The sequence below is a fragment of the Augochlora pura genome, chromosome 7, assembly GCF_028453695.1.
Source record: "Augochlora pura isolate Apur16 chromosome 7, APUR_v2.2.1, whole genome shotgun sequence".
In the NCBI taxonomy this organism is placed as follows: domain Eukaryota; kingdom Metazoa; phylum Arthropoda; class Insecta; order Hymenoptera; family Halictidae; genus Augochlora; species Augochlora pura.
This window is the reverse complement of record NC_135778.1, coordinates 677,091-688,988: the sequence shown is the minus strand read 5'-3', so window position 1 is coordinate 688,988 and position 11,898 is coordinate 677,091. Positions and strand designations below refer to the sequence as shown.

The window sequence follows — 11,898 nt, the reverse complement described above, 5'->3', positions numbered from 1 at the left end:
CACACTTAAATGTTTATATTCAATATAATACAAATTTTATTAAAAGATAAATAATTAAAGCCAGCAAGCTTTGTTTTCTTTTAAATCGAACTAAGCCAATAGAAATGTACGTACAACTATTCTCAAATAAACACTCAATTTACATTGTAACATTTTTATCACATAAAACGTATATTGAAATGAATATTTATATGAAAATCGCATAAATTTACAGAAAGTATTCTGAAGTTTTTAAACTGAACTGTGAGAATATAGAAACCGGAAGCATCCCCTTCGTAACGATATTCGACGTGTACGACACCGTATCGATATATCTCGAAATAACACGATCGAACATACAAGATGGCAGCCCATTAAAGAGTTCATATATACGTGTAGTTGTTTTGTGCAGTGCTTGTGTAGTTTTATTCTTAACAATAATTTAACAACTTTAATCATGGGGTAAGTCGTAAATTTCGATAAACACGATTGCACTGATTTAAAAGGTCTCGTTCCGGACGAGCGAAACAATGAGCGAGATAGTATGTTTACATCGCATATACTTACGTGATCTACTGTTTATTTTCGGAGAAAATCTCGTACGCTATTAGGAAAATCTTTTTTCTTTCGGCATTATGTAAGACTAGCGGATAGATTTGGATTGAAAACATTTTTTTCTCGCAAGGTTTTGTTCGCTATCTGTCCGCTAAAAAAAATAACCTAGTTTTTCTGTTCCACTGTCTTGCTATTTCATCATAGATACCGCTTAACCGATCACGAATGGATTCATGCAAATACTGTGCTGTTCATTTCCAGCTACGTATTAATCATTATCAATGAGAGAGATACATATGTTAATTTAATTTTTGATGCATACTACTCGCATAATTCAGATTTTATTTTCGATTGTAATATATGATAAATAATTGATAGCGTTCCTGTGCGATATATAATTATGAAAATGTATTTCAGTTCGTCAGATCTAGAATGTTTAGACGGTAAGAGAGACGTTGTTAGTATAGATTCTGAGTCCGATATGTTGAACGACCAAAGAAAAAAGAAAAAGAGAAAACATAAGCATCATAAACATAAGAAAGACAAATTACTCGAAAGAGAAGATGGGAAGATTGATAGACAGGACAGGTACGTGTAATGTTTGCTATGTCATTTAATATGTCATCGTAAGACTATTGAGTACAACATTTTAGGAAAAGGCATAAGAAGCATAAACGACCTAAAAAGGAAAGGGAAGTTGAAAATGGTTCAGTGGACGACAAATCATCGCGTGCTATTCAAAAGGATGTTGGTATAAACGGCAAAATGAAGAATTCGTTACTGGAAGTTGTTTCTACAGAGGAAAGCGAAGATGAAAAATTAATAGATTTAGATTCAGATGAGGTAGATTGTACAATTATTGAGGATGACATTGATCTTGAAGAATTAATGAAACAAAAGGTATGATTGCTTACTTTGCTTGTCATCATTTATGCTCATACCTAAATATACTATTATTTACACAGGAACGGTTACAAGCATGTTTAGTACAGTATCTCTCAGACGAATCCGAAAAGGACGATAAAGAAGCCGATCAAGAGGAAGTAAAAACTACTGAAACGCCGGATGTTATACTTGTGGAGGATGACAGTGACAATGATAATGTACCCCCCAAAAAACGGGCTAGGAGTAAATCTGGTAGCAGAGAACGAAAAAAGATAACAAAACCTGAAAGGCGTGTTGTTGTAGATATGAGCAGGGATCGTAGAAGTCGAGAGGAACATAAAGATAAACGACGAGACTCTGACAGACGAAGAGACGAAAAGGTACGTACTAAAGAAGAATTAAGGAGAGATGAGAGCAGAAGGGACGATAGACAAACACGAAAGATAAGTGATAGACACAGAGAGGAGTCCCGTAAAGAGGATAGTAACAGACGATCAGAAGATAATAAGCGTAAAGAGTCTATTAAAAAGGACGAGTCGCGTAAAAGAGAACAAGACAGACGGTATGTTCAATATTCAAATAATTTAAAATGTTTTTCAACAATTTAATATATGGTATGATTGCAGGGAGGAGGAACGGCGAAGGGAAGCGGATCATCACAATTCCAGATCGCGTAATGATTATAAATCAATGGAAAACCGAGAACGACAAAGCAGTCGAGATCGTCACGTCAGTCGAGATCGACACGTGAGTAAGGATAGACACGTTAGCCGCGATCGTCATGTAAGTCGTGACCGACATGTTAGCAGAGATCGTCATGCTAGTCGGGATCGTCACGCCAGTAGAGATCGTCCAAGCAGCCGTGATCGTCGCAGTCGAGAGAGACCTTCCAGCAGAGACAGACATAGTCGTGATAAAAGGGATAGCAGAGAGCGTCATGCAAGTCGAGATCGACACAGGGAAGGTCGAAATAGCCGTGACCGTAATGACACACGGGACAATCGAAACCGCGAAAGAATCAGAGAACGGTCAAGAAGTATCAGAAGATCTCGCAGCCCTGTTAGGGGTAGACTAGAAAGAGAACGAAATGATCGGTATAAGAACTCCAGATCAGTATCCAGAAGTAGAAGAGACAGAGAAAAGCATACTAGAGAACATGATAGAGACAGAGAGAAGAACGGTAAAAGGGAACGCAATGACAAGTACAAAGACTCTTTGTCAGAAGGACTAAAAGTTGAACACTCGGATAGTTCTAGCGAAGAGGATATCAAAGATATTGATATTGAAGAAGAAGAAGATGAGGAAGCGATTATAGAACGCAGGCGAAAACAGAGAGAAGAACTTCTTAAAGTATGTATATTCTAAAATTGTCTGTTGCTTCGATGTTGTAGACGAGCACGTAACACTTATCATTTTATTCCTGTACAGAGGTTAGGTGGACCAAATGAAGATTCCAATATGTCTGCCGATATAAACACTGTCCCAGCTACTCCACCGTCAGAGAGTCAATCAAACGTATCACAAAAGTCCTTAGAGGTTCCATCTAACAATAACGAATCCACTTCAGAAAGTCATACTCCACCACTGCCTGAAAAGCCAAAATCGCCGCAAACGGTTAAAAAAAGAAAATCTAGATTCGACGATACACCATCAGAAGACATCGAAAAGAACGATGACACAAAATCCATTGAGAAACTTAAACCGGAAGAGAACGCAAAGAAACCAAACGAATGGGATATGTTCGCTGAAGCGGACAATATTGGCGATTTTAGTGTAAGTCTCTATAATGGCGTTCGCCAATGTTTTCACTCTTATCGTAAATATCATTTGGTCCACAGAGTCCTACTGTCGAAGGAAAGCGACAAGGTGGACCAGATAACCCGAGTTTAACAGACAACTGGGATGATGCAGAAGGCTATTATCGGTAATATATTTTCTTGTTTTCTTCCCCCATGTTTTATAATACCCAATATAATACGCGATTAATTGAATTTTTAGAGTACGAGTCGGTGAAACATTAGATTCCCGATACGTTGTCTATGGATATACAGGTCAAGGTGTATTTAGTAATGTTGTAAGGGCTAGAGACAGCGCTAGGGGAAACCTGGATGTTGCTGTAAAAATAATAAGGAATAATGTATTAATGTAAGCACAATATATTTCACTATTATACAATTTCAATGATATGCATATTTATATCTTACTTACCGTTTCAGGCATAAAACTGGCCTTAAGGAACTAGAAATTCTTAGAAAACTTAATGATGCAGATCCAGAAGACAGATTCCATTGTTTACGACTTTTTAGGCACTTCTTTCACAAAAATCATTTATGTATGGTTTTTGAACCTTTAGCCATGAATTTAAGAGAGGTACTTATTTTCCGTCGTCTACATTTCTACAAAAATGGAGCATTTGTATACGCAATAATAACTGATTTTTGTGTGTGTGCACGATTAGGTGTTGAAAAAGTATGGCAAAGATGTTGGTTTACACGTTAAAGCGGTAAGATCGTATACGCAGCAACTTTTCCTTGCTCTCAAGTTATTAAAACGTGCAAACATTCTTCATGCTGACATCAAACCAGATAACATTCTAGTCAGTGAAAGCAAATTAGTATTGAAACTCTGCGATTTCGGCTCTGCATCCCACGCTCACGAGAACGACATGACGCCATATTTGGTATCAAGATTTTACCGAGCACCTGAAATTAGTAAGTATTACACATCTGTATTACAATGTTACTTGCGCATATATTCGCTTAGCAGATGGAAGATAATGTTCGCGTCGTGTTCGTTATCTGATGAGATAGGAGTTCTAAAAATTACCGACCGTCATCCGTTCTTGACGGTTCCGGTAGTTCCAAGGATTGGTGGGGATAATTCCATGCCTTCTGAGGCAGGAAAAATGTGTCTATTAAGCGAAGATTTCTGTACATGCAATACTCATTAGACAGCTGTTTCAGTCTTTTGACTGGTCATCGTAAAATTTGATTAATTTGCAAAAATTCCTTAATATGTTGTACCTTCATGTAATTGACAAAACGAAGTGCCAAAAACTCAAGAAATTAATTTTTACTTGCTCACTCCTTGGCATTAAACCAGTTACCGATGGTAACGCAATTGGGTATATCATCGAAACTGATTAGAAAGAGAAAGTGATGTATTTCGACCGTGAGTAGTGGATGTTTTAATGGTTGATTCTACAAAACGAAGTACAATGAAAATTGTAATACCCAAATTATTACCAATGTTATTACCACACTACAATTTCGACATTCTCGATTTTCACTTACTTTTAAGTTGTGGATTCATCTCCTAAAATATCTAATCAAACAACCTGTATACATTTTGTAAAATGTTAGAAACTATGCATCATAGTTTGGGAAAACTGATCGAGCCCACGTTAGGGAAATCTCCATTGTTGTAGAAATTTCGTAACAGTTGCTACGTATTAGAAGTTAACAGTACCATTTTCTAGTTCTTGGTATACCATATGATTTCGGAATTGACATGTGGTCCGTGGGATGCACCATATATGAATTGTACACGGGCAAAATAATGTTCTCGGGTAAAACAAACAACCAAATGTTGAAATTCTTCATGGACCTGAAGGGAAAAATGCCCAATAAACTGATTAGGAAGGGCACGTTCAAGAACCAACATTTTGACTCTAACTGCAATTTCCTGTATCATGAAGTTGATAAGGTTACGGAGCGGGTAAGTTGTCTTTCTACTTTTCTTACCACCCTTGCTATTTGTAGAGGGGTAAGTGCCTGCACAATTACGTAAATTAAAAGGATCGCTTGACACTATAAACAAATGCTGGCATAATAAAATCGTGAACATTTCTAGGAAAAAGTAGCAGTGATGTCAACGTTACCTGCTACACGTGACCTTGGTGCAGAGTTAGGTGGGAATTCGTTGCCACCAGAACAAAGTAGAAAAGTTGGACAGCTGAAGGACTTGTTGGAGCGAACATTGATGCTGGATGCTGGAAAGAGAATTACTGTGAACCACGCTCTGGCACATCCCTTTATACAAGAAAAGATCTAGGTAACCCTGTCCAGGGTCCATCCACATCGGAGAATTCATTGACGTAAATTTACAAAAACTGTTTGAAATGACACCGCTTACGATTCGTTGTATATTATAAAACAAACTAACATAAGGCGGTGTCTCTTTATATAGAATGTGTCTTGTATTCGTTTTAGCAGAAAGAGGCGGTGCAAAATTTCACGATTCACACTAAACTCCGTCTAACTGATACAGAGAGAAACATTTGAAGAGAAACATAATATATATACATATACAATATATATTCATACACAAGGGAAAGAAAAATTACTTAAAATCACACATACATATGACGTTGTACTCTATCAATCTGAACTGTATTATTTAATGAATGATAACTATTGCAGGTCAATAGAGTGCAATATTTTTATATTAAAATTAGAACCACAACAAACGACGAATAAAAATGTTGGAGAATTCACTGATGTATCACGCAACGCATAAAATGAGATGCGTTTATACGGATCGGAACAATATAGTGTATCAGGCCGTAGTAAATTCGCAGTAAATTCTTCTTTTTCTTTAAACCTCGAGTTGTTTTGCTTAGATATGGTTTATTTCTTTTTCTCTGTGCACAGCACCGATAAAGTAAATAAAACAACGATGCTACACTAAGAAGAAGAGGCATGCAGAATTTCACACATGGTAATCGTATTCTCTTCCGTGGACGATATGAACTGGGAAAAAGTGACCGCCTCTTTCAGCACTGGCCATCGATACTTAGCATAATGGTGGTACATAGTATTTTTCTTTTTCCCAATCTTTCAATTCAGACAAGAAAACAATAAGAAAAGGTAAAAGGAAAAGAAAACATGCGCGACATTACAGTTAAACGATATCGCGTGTAAATGATTATATTCACAAATCGTTATCGATAATGCGTTTACGTTCACAATAAAAAAATTTTCGTGTTTGTAAACTGTAAGTCTTTATAAATTCGTAAACGGTTCGTTCTTTTTTTGTTGGCCTTTAAAATGTGCGCGTGCATGGCATTTGAAGTCTCTTAGCAAATCAAAGAGACTTGTACTAACAGAAGAAAAGAAAATATAAATTGTATAGTAAATAGGTTATTTGAAATAAAACGACACATGCTTAACTGAATGAGAAACAAGCCCTGTATTTTATACTTTTCAGTCTATTATGACTAATATAAATAATCGCGCGCAGCTCCCGTGCACTTAAAAGCAAGCGCCGTAGCTATAATATATTTAAAAAGTAAAAAAAAAAACATACTGTACTCCGTTTCGTATCTAGTAACGAAAATATCATAGGTAGATAACATGTGTTTCAGGAAGTGTTGTAAAATAAGTCGCTATGTTAACACTCAACTACTAATTGACCGTTAGTATCACGGATATTCATTTTCACATCTAACATTGCATTTATTTAGGTGAAAATGTAAAGAAATATAAGAAAATAATAATGTATATATTTGCACTGAAAAATAGAGGTCTGGAATATTTACCAAGTGGGTAGTTTTAACACAGCAATGAAAATTATTTCATGCACAATAGTAACAATAACGATCTTATATTTTGTCACAAAACTAATGTTTTCGTTTTAACGAATATGTCCAAAGCATACGATTCCGCAGCCTAGATTCATAAATTTTATTTCTTTTTTTTCGTTTATTTAACCGTTGCGTTATTCGTTTTTAAGTACGATACGGCAGAACGTCAATGCTGTTTGAATGGTTCGTGGTAATATACCTTTACATGACAATATTGTACGAGGCTGCTTATGTTTCAGATGAGTCTTCGATTCAAAGCATCGTTAAGTGCGAGCGGACCTATGCGGGCTTTTAACGCTGATCCCGTTGCAAGGTATTCTTGGGGGACTGCCTTATGGGATATTTAGTATATCACGTTTTTCATTAAAAACGTTGACCTCTGTTACGAGTTAAAGCCTGCATAAATTTGTATTTTATCTCTTTAAAGGAAGAGCATATTTGTCTCATACATGTACATATACTATATACTATATATAAGAATCATCGTGCATAATTTTTCTAACGAGTTACAAAGTGATGCCTTGAAAGGATATAAGAGAATACATAGCGGAGTTTGATTATTTTTATTATTATATTTTCCAAAGCATGAATACTTAGTCTGTTCTTCTAATGTTTGTTAGAGAAAAGGATTTGTTTAATAGAATGTATACACAAGAACAATTAGATATTACGGGGAAATTTCAATATACTAAAATCAAAATTGAATACACCGAAACTTAGATTAGTTTTATAGTTTTCTAATTGGCAATTTGGTAATGTTTCACTTGTAGCCCTCCCCGTAAGGAGGGGAGGCAATGGAAGAGATGATGAAATCAGTTGGTGGAAAGCCCTGATGACAAAGGAAATGGGGTAGGATCCTCGCAGCGGCTGCTTCACTTGTGTGTAAAATGACGACTGTCACAACAGGGATCAGCAAATGTTTAATTAAATTTGTAACAGCAGGAAGGTTTGTCTTAATGTTTCGTTGAGATTAATAAAACCGTAAGTATGTGAACAGGTAAGGTACATGTCTCTGTGAGAATTCTAGATTATCGTAATCAATTATATGTAGAATATACCTAAATGCCGCGTATGTACATACATATGTATATACTCAACTACAGGTAACATTGAAGAGAATGTAATACTAATACTTTTGGCCTTCAGTTTTCAGATGACTATAAGCAAAAATCTTTGAAAATAGTTTTAATGCGAACAGACAAGTTTTACATGTGAAAAGTACTATAACGATCGTCGTAATAAATTATACGTATACATAATGGGATAAATAAATTTATTTCACGCTGTACTTTGATACAGTATTTTATATCTAGCAATAAGGAAATTACATTTTCGTAGACCACACAATCCCTGCCGTCAATGCAAAACGTTGTTAAGCATCCTCATCATCATATATACATACATATGATAATTTGTATGAAATTTAGATTTATTCATATATCTCTTCAAGATATTGTTATCCCTCTCAGACGTTTATGTAAGAAATTAAAATATAAGTACGCTCTTTAAACATTATATTGTTTTAATTCAGAAACCTTAAATGCCTGCAACGATAAACAAATTTTCTGTATTAGAACTGAAATAATACATCGTAATGAAAAATGTTGTAGCATAAAGTATACGTACATTAAACATGTACATCGTTCAGCACATATATTGTCGCCAACATTTTAAATTCTCCCGTTACTTTAATATCTTAGCACAATTTTCAGTCACGTTCGGGATAGTATTGAACTAAAATTTCGGCTAGCGATTGTGCTAGCTCCTCTGTTGACGCACACAGAACTCTTCGGTTCATTAAGTCGAGCGGACCGCCTATGATTAAAATTGTAAGAGTGAAGAAAATGAGTATATTGATTTTATTCTAAATGTTAAATCGCAATTACCAGCAGGATCTATGCATACACCACCAGCTTCTCTAACAATAATATCACCAGCCGCGATATCCCAAGCATGAATGCCAAATTCAAAAGAAACATCCGCTCCACCTAGAGCAACCATGCACATATTTAAGGCAGCAGACCCCAAAGCACGTATTCTAGAAAAAGTTAAAGTTATTTTGGACAATGTAGAACATAGGGCACCTATTTAGTTTTTCACAATTTTATAAAATATAAGATATACATATAACCAGGCATTACCCATGAACTTGTGGAGGAAGGTTGGTCGCATTTTCCAATACAACTTTCATTTTCTCAGGATCTCTGCTGGTACCCATTTCCATCATTACTAGAGCTTTGCGTAATTCTGAAAAGAAAATTTGTTTAAATGATTCAATGTATTGCGCAATTTAATGCCAAATCTTACAATTTTAGTAATTATGAAATAAGGAATCAGAAACAGACCATTCTAAATTGGGTAGAAAAAAAGAGTAATAAAAATTTAGAATGAATCGTTTCGGCTAGTGTTTCTAACGTCATTGATTTCACATTGAACAGAAAAATACAAATACTAATTACCTTTTTCCCCAGATACGCGAATGGGAGCTCCGTTAAGAAATGCACCTTGACCTCTGCGAGCTGTGAAAAACTGTTCCAAAATCGGATTGTAAACAACTCCAATTTCCGTAACCTTGTTAATAACTAATGCGATCGATATGCAAGTGTGCGGCAAGCTGTGTACGAAGTTCATTGTCCCATCGATGGGATCGATGATCCATGTTGGTGCATCCGTGAGTTCGATCTTCGCGCCTAGTGAACTTTCCTCCTCGCCAATAAATCTACGAATACATAATTTGTTAGTATCACCGATATTACTGTTTCCATAAATAAATATATTAAGAGACATGTAATAAATAATTTTGCCGGTGAACAAAGCTATAATTTTTAAAAAAGCTATATAATCTCAATTCCCATTAGAATATTGGGAATCGATCAAAAAATCGATAAAAGTAAAATTGCATTTTACAGTTAACATAACGATGATTTAGATCATTTTCTAGCACATACAAACACAAGTTATCGTCAATGCTAGGAGTGACTATATTTTTATAGCAAAATGTACGGGTGTAAAAATGTTCGAGACATCGAAACAATTTTAATTATTGTAAATTTATTTACTATAAATCTTATTGTAAATTAACAATAATTTCGGGAAATTTGCGAATCAATTCGATGTTTCTAGAACTGACGGGACGGAAAATTCCGTTCGAACGTATTATTTGATCCCAGTAGAAACACGTAATGAGTGTAAATGTTTCGATGGTCAATAAAGAGTAATTTCTCAATAAAAATTATATCACGTGTAGTCGTAATAAAGAAAGGATAGCATTTCTTCGTTGAGTTGATACGTTGCACGATAAAACTGATTAACATGTTTATTAAAACTCGATAGATATCAAATTATATCATACAGTTCTAGATAATATCAAATTACATCTATAAATATCAATTGCACCACTCTCAAACGAAGTATATGTATACAACTTTTGTACATAAAAGCTCACTCGTTTTTAATGCTAACTCGCATTAAATACTTGATATTGTAGTTCGCACATTTTCTAATCGTTATTAGGGCGCGAGAAACGTTCTAAACTAAGAAATAAAAATTGAAAAACATACTTATGATCGGGAAATTTCGAAGATATGTTTTCCACCAATAGTTTCTCAACCTTTTGATCCCATTCGGTGACGAGATCGACCTCGCACGATTTTATCATAGCATCTTTAGGCTGATTGATCTTTTCCCTGACGATCTGCGAATATTTAAATTCAATTTGGACGATTGCATAGACACACAAATTTCATTCCGACGCTATAACGTTTATCATTTATTACGACGATTCTACGGCAACTCCCTTCTCTTTCTATAAATCTTTTATTGTTGGGATTCGAATTTATTTTCCAGGAAGACAGAATGAATGATAAATTTTACAATCCGTTTCATCAGATTTAGGATGATTAAATTGTACCGCAAGTTTTCCTGTTAGGACTGCGATTTATTTCATCAACTGTTTATTTCATAATAATAGTATAACGTATATTAAAAAATCTTCCATTCGTTTCCATTTATTAATTATTCGTTACAATCATCACAACAGCTTACAGATAAGAGTCTGTCACTGCGACCCGAAACGCAACGGAACTGTCACACTTCGCCCGACATTCTTAGAAGCCGACAAAGTGCACACGTTCACGTGCGTACGCTAATACCATTATCTAACTTGCCACTAAAAAAATCTGGACACGTAAGAAAACGACCGACGACGCATACAAAGATTCACGTGCAAATTATTTCATTGATCGATCAATTTTCAATTAATATTGTTACCGCGTTGCGTGGAACGATTTCAAAACAACGTCCAAAGTGCGTGATTAGTATCCGAGAAACGGCAGGGGATCGGAAATCTGACGAATAAGACGACGCAAAGCGACTCCTGCCGAGGCGGAATAAAAAGGAACGTGTCCTTTATGTTCGGCAGCTCGATTGAAATCCGAAGCAGCAAAATCGATAGCCGTGGCTAGCTGTCAGCCAAGAATAAACTCGATGCTCGGTGGTGGGCCTATCCGTTTGTTATCGTTGATTTTGTTAGAGAAACCGCCGCTTACCGAGCCAGCCTCCTTCACTAGCCGGAGCACCGTCATGTAACATTCGTCGATGTTCGTCATGATCCGTGGACTCGTTTCAAATCGCGGAAAAGGAAACACGATTTCAAAGTCTCGTCGCTAACAACAATAACACGGATCCAATGGTAACGGGTGCCGACCAACTGACGTAACATCTCGTCAGCTGGTTTTAAAAAGGCGGTTTCTTCCACCACCGAGCGTCGCGGACGAAAGCGACGGTGGCGACGCGGCTCGCAGAACCGTGTAATGCACCACAGGTTGCACGAGCGTTCGTCCAGCTCGTTTGGGAAACTTTCGAAACACTCCCTCGGTGTCGAATTGATTTTCCGT

At 36.1% G+C, this 11,898-nt stretch overlaps 2 protein-coding genes across 15 annotated transcripts; one reads left to right on the top strand and one right to left on the bottom strand.

Annotated features, from left to right (window-relative positions):
- The first annotated feature begins 336 nt into the window (after window positions 1–336).
- Window positions 337–8,110, top strand: Prp4k (Pre-mRNA processing factor 4 kinase). Of its 14 annotated transcripts, none has more exons than XR_013494512.1 (16): window positions 337–441; window positions 952–1,122; window positions 1,194–1,434; window positions 1,500–1,981; window positions 2,046–2,769; window positions 2,848–3,192; window positions 3,258–3,343; window positions 3,418–3,564; window positions 3,636–3,789; window positions 3,878–4,130; window positions 4,898–5,136; window positions 5,272–5,515; window positions 5,631–5,997; window positions 6,072–6,227; window positions 7,243–7,316; window positions 7,774–8,110. XR_013494512.1 is itself a non-coding variant. In XM_078186746.1 (13 exons), exons 1-12 carry the CDS (start codon window positions 437–439, stop codon window positions 5,470–5,472), a joined length of 3,054 nt encoding a protein of 1,017 aa, XP_078042872.1. In that variant the 5' UTR covers window positions 337–436; the 3' UTR covers window positions 5,473–5,515; window positions 5,631–6,020. The 14 variants fall into 14 exon arrangements, 1 of the variants encoding a protein (XP_078042872.1); XR_013494502.1 differs by having other exon boundaries at window positions 1,188–1,434; window positions 5,272–5,472; window positions 5,841–5,997; XR_013494504.1 differs by having other exon boundaries at window positions 1,188–1,434; window positions 5,272–5,472; window positions 5,634–5,997.
- A 149-nt stretch (window positions 8,111–8,259) lies between these two features.
- On the bottom strand, window positions 8,260–11,732 carry LOC144473137 (inositol monophosphatase 1). The gene is made up of 7 exons (XM_078186752.1): window positions 11,551–11,732; window positions 10,564–10,697; window positions 9,463–9,722; window positions 9,145–9,250; window positions 8,890–9,041; window positions 8,630–8,818; window positions 8,260–8,547 (listed from the first exon to the last, which is right to left on the bottom strand). The coding sequence occupies exons 1-6, from the start codon at window positions 11,608–11,610 to the stop codon at window positions 8,712–8,714; spliced, it is 819 nt and encodes a 272-aa protein (XP_078042878.1). The 5' UTR covers window positions 11,611–11,732; the 3' UTR covers window positions 8,260–8,547; window positions 8,630–8,711.
- Between the last annotated feature and the right edge of the window lie 166 nt (window positions 11,733–11,898).

Excerpts from the sequence above, each read along its gene's own strand:
- Prp4k (XM_078186746.1), top strand. Across the intron at positions 2,770-2,847 it reads AGAGAGAAGAACTTCTTAAA|AGGTTAGGTGGACCAAATGA; the intron begins GTATGTATATTC and ends ATTCCTGTACAG. Across the intron at positions 3,344-3,417 it reads GATGCAGAAGGCTATTATCG|AGTACGAGTCGGTGAAACAT; the intron begins GTAATATATTTT and ends TTGAATTTTTAG.
- LOC144473137 (XM_078186752.1), bottom strand. The coding sequence starts at position 11,610 with ATGACGAACATCGACGAATGTTACATGACGGTGCTCCGGCTAGTGAAG. Across the intron at positions 9,723-10,563 it reads TCGAAATTTCCCGATCATAA|ATTTATTGGCGAGGAGGAAA; the intron begins GTATGTTTTTCA and ends ATGTATTCGTAG. Across the intron at positions 9,042-9,144 it reads CTTCCTCCACAAGTTCATGG|AATACGTGCTTTGGGGTCTG; the intron begins GTAATGCCTGGT and ends AACTTTTTCTAG.